This window comes from Saccostrea echinata, unplaced genomic scaffold (assembly GCF_033153115.1).
Source record: "Saccostrea echinata isolate AGI-Se365-2 ecotype Australia unplaced genomic scaffold, CSIRO_AGI_Sech_v1 ptg000054l, whole genome shotgun sequence".
NCBI classification, from domain to species: Eukaryota; Metazoa; Mollusca; class Bivalvia; order Ostreida; family Ostreidae; genus Saccostrea; species Saccostrea echinata.
The window spans coordinates 25,176,386-25,190,985 of NW_026889803.1; the positions used below are offsets into that span (position 1 = coordinate 25,176,386).

At 35.0% G+C, this 14,600-nt stretch overlaps 1 protein-coding gene across 1 annotated transcript in view; it reads right to left on the reverse strand.

Moving 5' to 3' along the window:
- Nucleotides 1-14,600, reverse strand: part of LOC133205686 (serine-protein kinase ATM-like) — a 244,053-nt gene that overhangs the window by 15,044 nt on the left and 214,409 nt on the right. The window contains exons 54-55 of the mRNA XM_061341539.1: nt 11,069-11,155; nt 5,268-5,382 (exon numbers count right to left, since the gene is read on the reverse strand). Coding sequence (XP_061197523.1) covers nt 5,268-5,382; nt 11,069-11,155 — 202 coding nt within the window. The remainder of the gene's footprint in view (nt 1-5,267; nt 5,383-11,068; nt 11,156-14,600) is intronic.

A 14,600-nucleotide genomic window follows, 5' to 3' on the forward strand; every position in this document is an offset into this window, starting at 1 on the left:
CCAATTTAGTGTTGAGAGATACATCTTAGTTGAAGTAACGCTGACCGGTATTTCACCAGATAAATTCAAATGTGTATAAAACATTTGTTGATTTATAGAAGTAAATTCAATATACAAATCTTTGCAAATTTCATACTCAATTGAGATCAAAGCCCTTTGAATTACTAAGTAAATAATGAGCATTGCCTACTGTGCAGGATACCGAGGTTTATAACACATCACATATCACTGATAAGCACAAAAAGAAGTTGAACATCATGAACCAAGCACTGATTGACAAACAAAAATCAGAATTATATGTAAATGAAAATGACATTCAGTCTAAAGTTAGAAATGAATCAAAATTAAATAAAAAGAGTTTTGTGATCTAGACAATAAAACTTAAAAGTACTATTGACGTGTATTATTTTTATTAAAATAAACATTGCTGGTATTTTAAAATGAAACTGTTGAATCCTAAATTATTTTTATTTTTATTTTTCGACCACCCAATGCATTTTTTTGAGACAGAAAATCGTAAACCAAAAAAAATAAAAACTTTGGCCTAACTTCCCTGCTTTCCTTTCATTGTGTGCAAGACATTGAAATGTTTGGAAAATAATTTGCCAATAGGCTTGCCAAACATTTTCCCTGTTCAGATACATAGCTGGCTCTGGCACTTGCAACCACTGTTTACAATGTGGTTTGAGATGACGCATGTTGTTTGTCACACACGCACTGACCCTCCAGTGAATACAGCCTCAAATCTAGTGAATATTTAGTGTTGTGAACCATTTGTTTTTGTATAGATTAAATAAGGACTATAAAAACAGATTATATAATAACTAGATTTACAGATGGCATTTAGCAATGTACTAGATTTAACCGTGTTCTGCCAAAGGTGCTAAACTGAATACTCAGCCAAATGTAATACATTTACAGTAATTTGTAAACATCAATGACATGTTTTTATTATTCCTGCAGAAAAGTGATGTAGTGCAATATACAGGTGCATCAAGAAGAGAATTATTACTATTACTAGACATTACAATGAACATTACTATTACAATGAAAAGTGAAAAAAATATCAAAAAAGCTTGTTGAGATAACAAATTTAAAATCTGTTAACAATATAAAGCTACATAGTTCAAGTCAATGAAAAGGTTTCTCTTATCTCCTCATACTACATGCATTGACTAGAAATAAAGTGATCTAACTATGAGAAGCAAATTACTACATGTGTATTTATATATACCCTAAAATTCATTGACCAGAATGGAAATCAATGAGATTTATGTAAAGACTAAAACCAATCCCAGCCCTCTAAGTCTATGATCCATTTTAAAAAAGGTGATCCTTTGTTTCAATTCAATATCTTGATTTATATCATCAATGTTTATTCTATACTTTGAAGTTTTTCCAAATATTTCATCCACAGATTTTTAGAAAAATGTCACATTTCATCCCCCCCTTACATGTATTTTTAATTAATCTTGTAAAAAGGTATACCGATCCCAATGCATTTTCATAGTACTTAAATATCAGTTTGTGTGGTAACTGAATAACATACAATTTCAAAGTACAGTATCATGAGCTCATAAACATATATAAATGCTAATTATCAACACCCCACCTCTCAAAATGCAAAAGACATTAGTTAAATTAAACTGTCCATGGTATTTTTTGCAAAGTAGGTCAAAGGTCAAGGTCAAGTGAATTGTAATGCTGGTATTTTTCATGTTTTATGACAATCAGTGCATATGCTAAACAGCATAGGCTTAATACCTCTTAAATGTCAAAAATATGATGTATATTGGCACTATCCACTTTTTTGTAAAGTATGTCAAAGGTCAAGGGTCGCGAGGATGGTAACCATGGACATGCACAAAAGTCATAGTGCCAATTAAGCAATATATGAGCAAAATATCAAGTCCATATCTCTTACAGTTCTTGAGATGTATGTGTGACAGACGGACAGACAGACGCCGGATAAAGTGATCCCTCAGTGCCGCTCTGCAGGCGACACAATAAAGGTACATAGTATTCTAGACCTGGATGAAAACTTCTCACATCATATGGCCACACAACAAAGATCACTCTTCAAAAGGTTAAATTAAGCAGCCAATCAAAACCAAAGTGATATGAGCATGAAAAATATTTGTATAATTTATGTCAAATGTATTTTTTTCTTCTTCATTGCAGTTGATATTTTAATTATTGTACATGTAGTGATCATTTTGGACAATATCTTCATATATGTCTTCTTAAATCGATGCGTAAAACAACGCATGCAATGCTACCTCTTTTGAGATCTGAATCTCCCCCTTTTTCATCACAGTAGAGTAACATGTATGCTGTACATAAATAATAGGTGCTAAAATCTTATCAGGTAAATGTATTCAACTACAGTTTCAGCACCTTATAAAATTGTGAAATATAACGTCACAATCATGTTAAGTTTAACGTTGCCTACATAATGTCAAGAGAATGATGACATGATGTAACTTGTTTATAATTTCAGTTCTACTGATGAGTCTGCATGCATTGATTGAATTATAGTGGATTAAAGTTTAAGTTTTTCCTTTAAATTTGGAGTTTATATACAGCACAACAGGTATTTTCTGCAGTTGGAAATTTTTGTAAATTGACCCTTGAAAGGTAGCAAATTAGTTTCTGCGTTTTCAATTTCTGCTGTTGCATTATACATGTACTGCAAAAATTTATTTATGGGATATGCTCATCAAATTTTGAAGATTTGGCAGAACACTGCCATATTTACATTGTATAAATTCATTTAAAAACATATTGATCAAAGATGCATGAAAACTGATACTAAGCTCTATCTTGTAGTTAGTCTTTGTAAATTATTTTCAAATCTTTTTTATACCAATCATCGGTAAGCATTATCCCTTTTTTTTTTTTAAATAAAAAGTTCCGATATACTAGTAACATTAAACCAGGCTGACGTACACACCACTTATAAGACTTGCATGAATAAAATATCTTAATATTGAAGAAATATTTTGCAATTGTAATTTTTGCAGATTTGTCCTATCCACAAAAATTGGACAATCACAGAAAATACCAGTTATATGGTATGTAAGCAATCTTTATCTGGTAGGACAGGAATTTTACATTTTTCTACTCTTCACCTAGAACAAGTATAAACGATTTTGGGTCAAGGTCATGACACATCTCCAAGTCATGAAAAATCTTTAAGTAAAGAATGAGGTTTCAATGTTTTTCCAACATGAAATTAAGACAATGGATTGCCAGATAGACATGATTCATGTATGGTGATAACTAGTGTTATATTTCGCCAAATATACACATGGACAAAAGTATCATACTACCATTTACTTCTCTTAGCCAAAGAATGATCAATAATGTCACACTATAGGACATACAAAAATTTTCATGCTTCACTTTACTTTTTGATAGCATCATTTGATCTCTAAAAATGTAAGAACATCACCAGTAAATTTACAGGTATATTGTCATTCTATTTCAAAAATAGAAAGATATTATATTTTTGAGGAAAATATGCCATATGATTAACTATTCTCTATCTACTGTTTCAAGTTTCATGTAATCTTAATTGACACAATACATTTTTGTTCATTATCGTATTGTGACTTCCATTCACACAAATAATGGACTTTAAAGCATCTGTTTCATCTGTTTTAGCCTTTTATCATCAAACTGTGAATTTGATGCTGTATTAAAGCTTGCAACTCCTGATGAATTGCTTGGCTCAGTTCACCAAATGTTTGATTGTTGGTGTCATTTGACAAACTCTGCAACTGATAATGTCCTAAATGTGCTCAATAGGATTTAAATGCAAACTTCCAGCAGGCTATTATAGAGTTAATTGATTGGCATTGTCATCCATGAACATTACACTTCTAAAAGGATAATTGTTGTAACTGTGAGCATTAAGGTTGCCCCTAACTGTGGTAAGATCCAGTAACCACAACCTTACATTTTAAATGATTCACCACAAAATAGAACCATTTCAACCATTTATTTAGAATCTGCAGATTAGGCTGCTGCCAGACAAGCATTTGTCCATCTGTCATATATAGCAAAATGTGACTATCATCTGATTACCAATGATCTACCCTCCAAGAGGCCAGATCCCAATGATAGTGAGCTTCATACACCACAAGTTCTGCTTTGTGGTTGGGTGTATGCAAAGGTCTCTTTATTGGTCTTTTTGCATGATTATAGCTAAATGACTTTCGTAGATTCCACTGTGACACTGTTCTTAAAAATAAATGAAGTGGTAACCACTCCCTTTTTCAGAACTGAACTATTGGCAAAAAATTGCCCTGAACCAATGTTTTTACAGGTTCTTCTAGATCTTGCACAATGCATTGTCATTTATTAACTGGTTTGAGTTCTTTTTAACAATTCTACTAATTATTGGTTGAATGGTGATGACCTACTTGTACCCAATTTATCTTAATGATATACCTATTTCCTCATTCTAATTGTCATTGGATTGTATTTATGACTTGCAGAGGATCCATATTTTCAGTATGCATGAAAACTAAACTTAATTGTTCCAATTGTATAGGTTCACTAAAGACCCAAAGCACTGTGTACAAACTTGCAATTTTGATGTAGTATGTACAAAAGCCACAAGGGCAATTCTCATCAGATATAGTGGACTACAGACAACTGAATAATGGAACATTATAGAAAGAAATGTACAGAGTGAACTTTATTATATACCCAAGTGTGTATCACTCAATTTTACTGTAGATTTCGTACAATCACGCGACGGTGTGATCCGACTTTCCGGATCACCACACTGCGGTTTTCTGAATCCATATCACCCCTCTCTGAAATTGATGACGTAGTACACAGAAACATGACGTTATTTTTCATGTGCATCAAAAAGTTCCTTGATAAAATGCTTTGTTTAATGGAAAAATCTTATAAAAATTTATCTCAAAAGTTTTTTTTAAAACTATATTTTGCTAGTTGTAAGGGGGATATATAATAAATTTATCATTATAACAGTAACTTGATCCGAAGAGCCGTATCACGTCTCTTGACAGGCGCGGATCATCAGATCAAACTCGACGCTTCGCGTCTTGTTTGATCTGATGATCCGCGCCTGTCAACTCGACGTGATACGACTCTTCGGATCAAGTTACTGTTATAATAATATATATGTATTACTGAATTCAAATTTTTTTGTTTTCAAAGTCCTATAAACTTGATGAATAACCTTGGTGTTGCAATACTTTTTCCATGTATATATAATACTTTTAACACACCTTCTAAATGTTCCTTCTACTCCACAAACACCCATTCCATCTATGATATCCCGGGTCAACCGAAAAGGGACAGTCTCAGGAGTTGGTAAAATCCTACCTTGCTCAAAAGCAATGCCTAAACATACAAAACAAAGTAGAAGTGTTCTTATAGAACTAATACCACTGCTTGGCTACTAAAGACAGAAAATACTTCAAGAACTCTGCCATATTGCCAAAAATGTATTCCAAAGACCTAAATCTTGTTGAGATGTATTAAATCAAAGATTGTAACAACTCTGGTCATGAGCAATCTTCGTGTTTTGTGTTAAGAAAAAATGTAACCATCTAAAGTCCAAGCATTAAAATTCATGGTCCAAATGAACACTTAACTTCTGAGTCATGTGATCTTAGCCTTATACATACAACAATGGCAGAGCTCTTGTATGGCCATAAGCAACCTCTGTGCCAAATATGACCAATGCCCCTCAGTTTCAAGGTTTTATCTCTTATTTTATGTCTGAAGTATCAGACAGATGGACATGATACCAGTATTTCCTCCCTTAACTTGATTTGCACGGAGTACAAAATAATAAAATAAATACATGTAAAAACAAGAGGCCCATGGGCCACATTGCTCACCTAAGTCAATATGGCCCTGCTGTTCTTCATCAACAGATTTCTTCTCCTTTGATCACCTGCTCTAGCCATACCCTATCTCCAGGGAATACACTATCTGAGGATATTTCCATATTCATATAACTAATCATGGCTTTGCTGTTCTTGAAAACAGAATTTAAATGATGTCTGTCTCCCTACCCTGGGTGGGTGGGGGGGGGGGGGGGCATGATTTGAACAAACTTGAATCTACACTACCTGGTGATGCCCCCATGTCTATATGACTGATCATGGCTTTTTCGTTTATGAGAAGAAGATTTTTAAAGATTTTTCCTATATATGTTCAAAGGTAAAACTTTGATCCCCAGTTATGGCCCCACCCTACTACTGGCAGATGACCCCTACTCCCTGGGGTCATGATTTGAACAAATTTGATTCTACACTACCTGAAGATGCCTCTATATCAATATGTATAATTGTGGCTTTGTTGATCTTGAGAAGATTTTTAAAGATTTTTCCTATATCATGTATATATTTCTATGTAAAACTCTGATCCCCCATTGTAGCCCTACCCTATTCCCAGGGGTCATGATTTGAACTAGCTGCAGAACTGTAGCTCTCTGCTTGAGAAAATTCGGACAGATAAACAAGAGAGCTACAGATCCAAGCGTTGTAAAAACCTTCAATTTACGCCGCCGCTTTTTTGTCGCTCGCTTCGGGTTTTATTTCTTGTATTTTATGCTTTCCCCCGCTTTAAGAATAGTATCCGATAATTAACCATATATTTTACTCTTATTCCTGATACTTTATTTACCTTTCAACGGTTCCAAACGGCCGTATGTGGAGTATGGAGTATCAGTTGAAAAAATGCATTCCGATATCCATGATTCATTGATGTCGTCCTGAAATAACACGCCCGAGTTTTATTTATCATATTTCTTTTTTACGTACAAATTGTCTTCTTTATATACAATATTCATGATATTTGAACCTCCTGTATTTTAAATATGTTTTATTTACATTTTCTCGACAAGTGCATGTATGTTCTTTGAGAGGCCTTTTTTCACACGACCCCAATATGGACGTCTGAATATTTTAATCCGACATTTCACAACCGTTAATGGCTGTTTGGGACCTTTGAAAGGTAAAAATAATATTAAGAATAGGAGTAAAAATATATGTTTAATTATCGGATACCATTCTCAAAGCGGGGGAAGGCATAAAATACAAGAAATAATACCCGAAGCGAGTGACAAAAAAGCGGCGGCGTAAATCGAAGGTTTTTACAACGCTTGGATCTGTAGCTCTCTGGTTTATCTGTCCGAATTTGCTCAACCAGAGAGCTACAGTTCTGCAGCTAGATTTGAACAAACTTGAATCTACACTCTCTGAGGATGCTTCCATATCAATACGAATCATTGTGGCTTTGTAGTTTTTGAGAAGAAGATTTTTCCCCATCTATTCATAAGTAAAACTTTGATCCCCCATTGTGCCCCCCCCCCCCCCAGGTCATGATTTGAACAAATCTGATTCTACATTCCATATCAATGTCTTATGGTGGCTTTGTTGTTTTTTAGAAGAAAATTTTCAAAGATTTTTCCTATAGATATATTCCAATGTAAAACTTTCACCCCCCCTTTTGTGGCCCCATTTTACCCCCCCCCCCCCCCCCCCCCGGCCATAATTTGAACAAAATTGAATCTACACTAAATGATGATGCTTCTATACAAGAGGCCCATGGGCCTTGAATCGCTCTTCTGATAAACTGTACAACCTATCACTTCTATTTGAAGCCTCAAAGTATCCTGTATATTTACATAAACCCTTGAAATTCCAATTCACACTCTGAGAACCCAAGATGATTCTAAGCCAATTAGTACCTGAGAGTTGGTCATGGTGACCTGCTTATCACTTGTCATTCTCTGAGGACCCATCAACTAAGTTTGATGATTCTAAGCCAATTAATACCTAAAATATTTTTAAAAATTATAATCATAAAATTTTATAAGTAGGTCAAAGTGACCTACTTTTCAATTGTTTTACTCCAAGGACCCAAGATGCATCAACTGACAGAGTTTGATGATTCTAAGCCAATTAGTACCTGTAATATTTAATTAAAGCCATAAATTTTCAAAAGTAGGTCACTGTGACCTACTTTTCAGTTGCTGTACTCCGAGGACCAAAGATACATCGACTGACAAAGTTTGATGATTCTAGCCAATAAGTACCCAAAATATTTGATTACAGCCATAAATTTTCAAAAGTAGGTCAAAGTGACCTACTTTTCAGTCAACCTACTCCGAGGACCAAAGATGCATCAACTGACAAATTTTGACGATTCTAAGCCAAATAATTCCTGAAAATATTAAATACAGCCATAAAATTTCAAAAGTAGGTCACTGTGACCTACTTTTCAGTTGTTGTACTTCGAGGACCCAAGACGCATCAACTGACAAAGTTTAATGATTCTAAGCCAATTAGTACCCGAAATATTTGATTAAAGCCATAAATTTTCAAAAGTAGGTCAAAGTGACCTACTTTTCAGTTGTTGTACTCCGAGGACCCATGACGCATAAACTGACAAAGTTTGATGATTCTAAGCCAATTAGTACCCGAAATATTTAATTAATGCCATAAATTTTCAAAAGTAGGTCACGGTGACCTACTTTTTAGTCGATCTACTCTGAAGACCCAAGATGCATCAACTGACAAAGTTTGATGATTCTAAGCCAATTAGTACCTGAAATATTTAATTAATGCCATAAATTTTCAAAAGTAGGTCACTGTGACCTACTTTTTAGTCGACTTACTCCGAAGACCCAAGATGCATCAACTGACAAAGTTTGATGATTCTAAGCCAATTAGTACCTGAAATATTTAATTATAGTCATATAAATTGAAAAGTAGGTCACGGCGACCTTTGGCTCAGAAGAGCTAATCAATACCACTAATTGTGGCTTTGTTGTTCTTGAGATGAAGATTTTTAGAAGTTTTTATCCTGTATATTCTTATGTAAAACTTTGATCCCCATTGTGGCCCCACCCTTCCCTAAGGGGTCATGATTTGAACAAATTTGAATCTACACTATGTAATGAAGGTTTCAACTTGACTAGCCCAGTGGTTCTTGAGAAGAAGATTTTCAAAAGATGACACCAAATTTTCACCAATTCTTAATTATCCCCCCTTGAAAGAGGGGATGACCCTTCATTTGAACAAACTTGAATCCCCTTCACCCAAATATGCTTTGAGGAAGTTTGGTCGAAATTGGCCCAGTGGTTCTTAAGAAGAAGTTGAAAATGTGAAAAGTTTACAGACAGATGGACACTTGATAAAATGTGATCAGAAAAGCTCAAATGAGCTTTCAGGTGAGCTAAAAAAACTTAATTCAGAGCATGTAATAATTCTAGCATCCTCTGACACAAGTTAAATCTTTATTTGACAAGAGACCCATGGGCCACATCACATCACTCACCTGAGCATGTTGGCTAGGAAAAAGCAGAAATCAGTTTAGTATTGAAAAGTTTAACTATTTAAGTGGTCAGGGGAGGGATGATTTGAACAAAACTAAATCTACACTACCTGAGGATGTTCCATATTTGTTTGACTAATCATGGTTAAATAGATTTTTCGAGAATTTTCCCTATATGATTCATCTTCTATTGTGGCCTTGCCCTACCCCAAGGGATATCATTTGAATACACTTGAATCTATACTACCTGAAGATGCTTCTGAATTAACATGACTAACCAGGGACTTGCTCTTATTGTGAAGAAAATATTTATTGATATATCCTTTATATTCCTTTGTATAACTTTGATCCCCTGTTGTGGCCTCTTTCTACTCCTGGGGGTCATGATTTGAACAAATTTGAACCTACAATACCTGAGAATGCTTCTATATTAAAATGAAGCCTAGAAAAATGTTTGTTTCTGCTTTCAGGCTGAAAAAAATTAGGGTAGGTAGGTAGAAATTTTTTTTTTTGAATTTTCTTTTTTTACTTAATTGCTTCTTCAATCAAAACATCACTAATCACTAATTTAGATATGATCCCATGATGATTTCTGTCAAGATTTTCAGAACTGTTGCATTGAAAACAGCTTTATGGGGGCCTATTTATTACACTCTTTAACTAATTTACGCTTTCCGAAGATGATTTTATGATGGTAAATGAAAATAGAAAGGCCACTGAAACTTCTCTCTGTCTTGAAAAGCTTGCGAAGTTGGAAAATCATCCAAACTACTGTTGCATATGCAGGGCTTGACATTACCTTTTTTCCTACTTGTCCATTTGGACAAGTGACCAAGACATTTACTTGTCCAAACTTCAACTTCACTTGTCCGAAAATTTTTCAATAAAGATACAATACTGTCAACCAGAAAACAAAAAAATAAAGTCCCTTACATGTGCATGATGTTATTTATAAATACAACAAACACATAAAACAAAATTATATCTAGACTTTCTGTCCTGACAACATAAATGCTGTCAACATAAAACAGACTTTGTAAGTTCCATGCCTTTGCAGTAGTATGCAATTAGTGAACTTCGATCCCGATCTAGTGTACTCACTTACATAGCGATCCATATCAGGATAGAAGTTTGTTTTTTATGTACTGTTTCCGTCTTAAAAGTACCGGTAAACTTTCAACAGTCGTTCTTTTAAATATTTAGAGACTTCTTTACATTAAAATGCACTTGTACAATCGGGACAAGTGCCCAGCAATATATTCACTTGTCTCTAATTTTTTTCACTGGTACCGGACAAGTGTTAATGTCGAGCCCTGATATGGGACAAAAGCATTAAAAACAGTAAGGGTTGGCACTATAAATTAGGGTCGGTCAGGAAAGCAGAAAGATTTTCCTACGTGTACCTACGTATACCTGAGGATGATTCCATGTTTCACATTTTCTTACCCAGTGGTTCTTGAGAAGATTTTTAAAAGATGCCATTAATTTTTCACTAATTTATAATTCTCTCTCTTTGGAAGGAGGCGTGGCCCTTGAACTTGAATCCCATCTACCCAAGGATATTTTGTGGAAAGTTTGGTTGAAATTGGCCCAGTGGTCCTTAAGAAGTAAAAAATGTGAAAAGTTCACAGACAGATGGACGACAAACAAAATGTGATCAGAAAAGCTCAATTGAGCCCTTGGCTCAGGTGAGCTAACAATGAAATAATTTGTTCTTTACTCAAATCACACAACCTACCCAAATCTATGTGTACCAGCTCAGCAGAGTTTGTATCAATCAGAATGTTTTGTATGTGTCTGTCTCCCAATCCAAGGATATATCCAACTTGAAAGAAAAATAAACTGTTCATTATGTGGAAGAATTATTGTAAAAATAGATGCAAATGTTTATTTTTTCCATTATTGAACAATCTGATTTCAAAATGCACATGCTTGATACAAATGCATGCAAGTTTATCATGCTTAAAAAAACAAAAACATTTACAATATTCTAATTTACATAAAAATAAACAAGAGGCCCATGGGCCACAATGCTCACCTGAGATACTTTGGCCCTGCTGTTCTTCACAAGACCTCCCCTTTGTAATATTTATTACGGCCCCGCCCTATCCTAGGGGGCCATGCTTTGAACAATTTAGAATCTACCCAAGGATGCTTCCACATAAGTTTCAGCTTTTCTGGCCCCGTGGTTCTTGAGAAGAAGATCTTCAAAGATTTGCCTATGTATGTCAATGAAACCTTTGATTCCCTATTGTGGCCCCACCCTACCCCCGGGGGCCATGCTTTGAACAATTTAGAATCTACACTACCCAAGGATGCTTCCACATAAGTTTCAGCTTTTCTGGCCCAGTGGTTCTTGAGAAGAAGATTTTCAAAGATTTTGCCTATATATTTCAATGTAAAACTTTGATTCCCTATTGTGGCCCCGCCCTACCCACAGGGGCTATGATTTGAACAATTTAGAATCTACACTACCCAAGGATGCTTCCACATAAGTTTCAGCTTTTCTGGCCCTGTGGTTCTTGAGAAGAAGATTTTTTAATGACCCCACCCAATTTTTGTCTTTTCTTGATTATCTCCCCTTGCAAGGGGGTTGGCCCTTCATTTTAACAATTTAAACTCCCCTTCACCCAAGGATGCTCTGTACCAACTTTGGTTAAAATTGGCTCAGTGGTTCTTGAGAAGAAGTTGAAAATGTGAAAAGTTTATAGACGGATGGACAGACAGACAGACAGACAGACAGACAGACAGATGGATGCCGGACAACAGGTGATCAGAAAAGCTCACGTGAGCTTTCAGCTCAGGTGAGCTAAAAACTGACACAAGAGAGGGTCCTACTAAGGACTGTTAACAGAATGTGACAACTGTGCTTAAAAAATATACATTCAGGCATACATACAAACAGACTGACAAAGTGATGTGACTCTTAAATTTACAGTAGCCTTTCTCTTATAGTAAAGTTCTTCTGTGCTTGAAAATGTTCTGTTGGAAACTGTTTGAAATACGGTGCTTAACTGACCCAGTTTCGTATAGAGTCCTGTACCCTTTCAAATGGGAATTTAAATATTTGGAATGACAGATTTTGGCAATATTAAAGACTTATGTTTAACTGTTGAATAAAGAGTTAGATTGTTGACCTATTTCCTATTAATATTTTTATGAATCAATATATTCTCAAAATGCAACTTATTTTTAAATGAAAAGCACAAAAAAAAAAAATCAATTTTCTTGTCATTTGAGACTTTTACTTAAATTTTGGGGAAAAAGACTCAATTTTCATTCAATTGAGACAAAGTTCTTTTACTGGACCTGGATTCAATGGATATTAAGCTCTGAATTATTGTGTCAAAAATTTTAACAAGAGGCCCAAGGGCCTTAACGGTCACCTGAGTATGATAAAACAATTTCAAGGATGCATAGAGTATAAAATGAACTGAAAGGTGAAGCTTTGTTGCCCAAAAGCAAGAAAAATAGGGTGATCATGATCAACAAAATAATTGGTCTTAATATTCATTAACAGTTCATAAATTAGATTCTAATCTGTTCCCCATTTATCACTATCACTATACAGTATATTAACAAATTATCAATGCTTCTGTACTATTTTAATCCCTTGTTGAAATCTCTTACATTGGCATCTCTTGGTCTTTGATGAACATTTAATAAGACAAGTTATTTTTGTCTCATTTTTATTTATCTACTACTTACAAGTCTATCTGATCATTAAAACTATGAAAGTACTTTTTGTATTATACAATAAAAGTTTTTTGCAAAATTCTCTTATTCTATTTACCTTTCAAGTACATTATTTACAGTGATAAATTATCAAAAGTATATGGTAAAGGGGAATAACTCCTCTCAGTAGAATACAAACTAAAAGAGCCCTGGCCAGGACCAGAACACTTGACCAAATGGTCCAGATGTTCAAAAATCTGGTAAAAATTCCCTTCCTTATAAAAACTTTTACTCTGTTTGCCTCAGATATGCCCAGGTGCGGAGAAAATTTTTAAATAAATAATGCATTTTTACTACAGATTCACTATATTATCAATAGAGCCCTCCCCCCCCCCCCCCCAACCCCCCGCCCCCAAAACACCAGAGCTTCTGACCCTGGGACCATATGTTTGCTCATCATCACTTTGTTTATCTGCTTAACACTAAGGAGCAAACAGGATTATTTAAAAGAATTAATGCATTTTCACTAAATTATCAAGAGCCCCACCCTCACACCAGCACATCTGACCCAGGGGTCATGAAATTCACTCCTCTGGAAGAAGCACACTTGCTCATCATTACTATACACTTAGCTTCTTTGCTTTTTTAACCAGAAGAAGAAAAGAATATTTTCAAAGAAATTTTGCTTTTTCACTTAATAATCAATAGAAGCCCCCCCCCCCCTTTCACCAGAACCCTTAAACCTGGGGTCATAAAATCCACAATTTTGGGAAGAGGCATCCTTGTGTATCATAACAATGTACTTTAGCCTGTTTAAGCAATACCCAGGGGCAGAGAAGATTTTCAAAGAAATAATTCACCTTCACTATAGGATCTATATAGCCCCGCCCTAGCACCAGAACTCCTGTCCCCAGGGCCATGAATTTCACAATTTTGGAAGAGGCATCCTTGATTATCATAACAATGTACTTAGTTTGTTTAAATAATACCCAGGTGCAGAGAAAAAGATTTTTAAAGAATTAAAACATTTTCACTTTATAATCAATAGAGCCCCGCCCTAACACCAGAACCCCTGATCCAGGGGCCACGAATTTCACAATTTTGAAAGAGGCATCCTTGATTATCATAACTATGTATTTAATATGTTTCAATAATACCCAGGAGTAGAGAAGAAGATTTTCAAAGGATTAATGCATTTTCACTATATAATCAATAGAGCCCCACCCTAACACCAGAACCCCTGACCCAGGGGCCATAAAATTCACAATTTTGAAAGAGGCACTCTTGCTCATCATAACTATGTACTTAGTTACTGAATTTAATACCCAGAAGCAGAGAAGAAGATTTTCAAAGGATTAATGCATTTTCACTATATAATCAATAGAGCCCCACCCTAACACCAGAACCCCTGACCCAGGGGCCATGAATTTCACAATTTTGGAAGAGGTACTCTTGCTCATCATAACTATGTACTTAGTTACTTTATTAAATATCCAGGAGCAGAGAAGAAAATTTTCAAAGAATTAATGCATTTTCAATATATAATCAATAGAGCCCCGCCCTAACACCAGAACCCCTGACCCTGGGGCCATGAA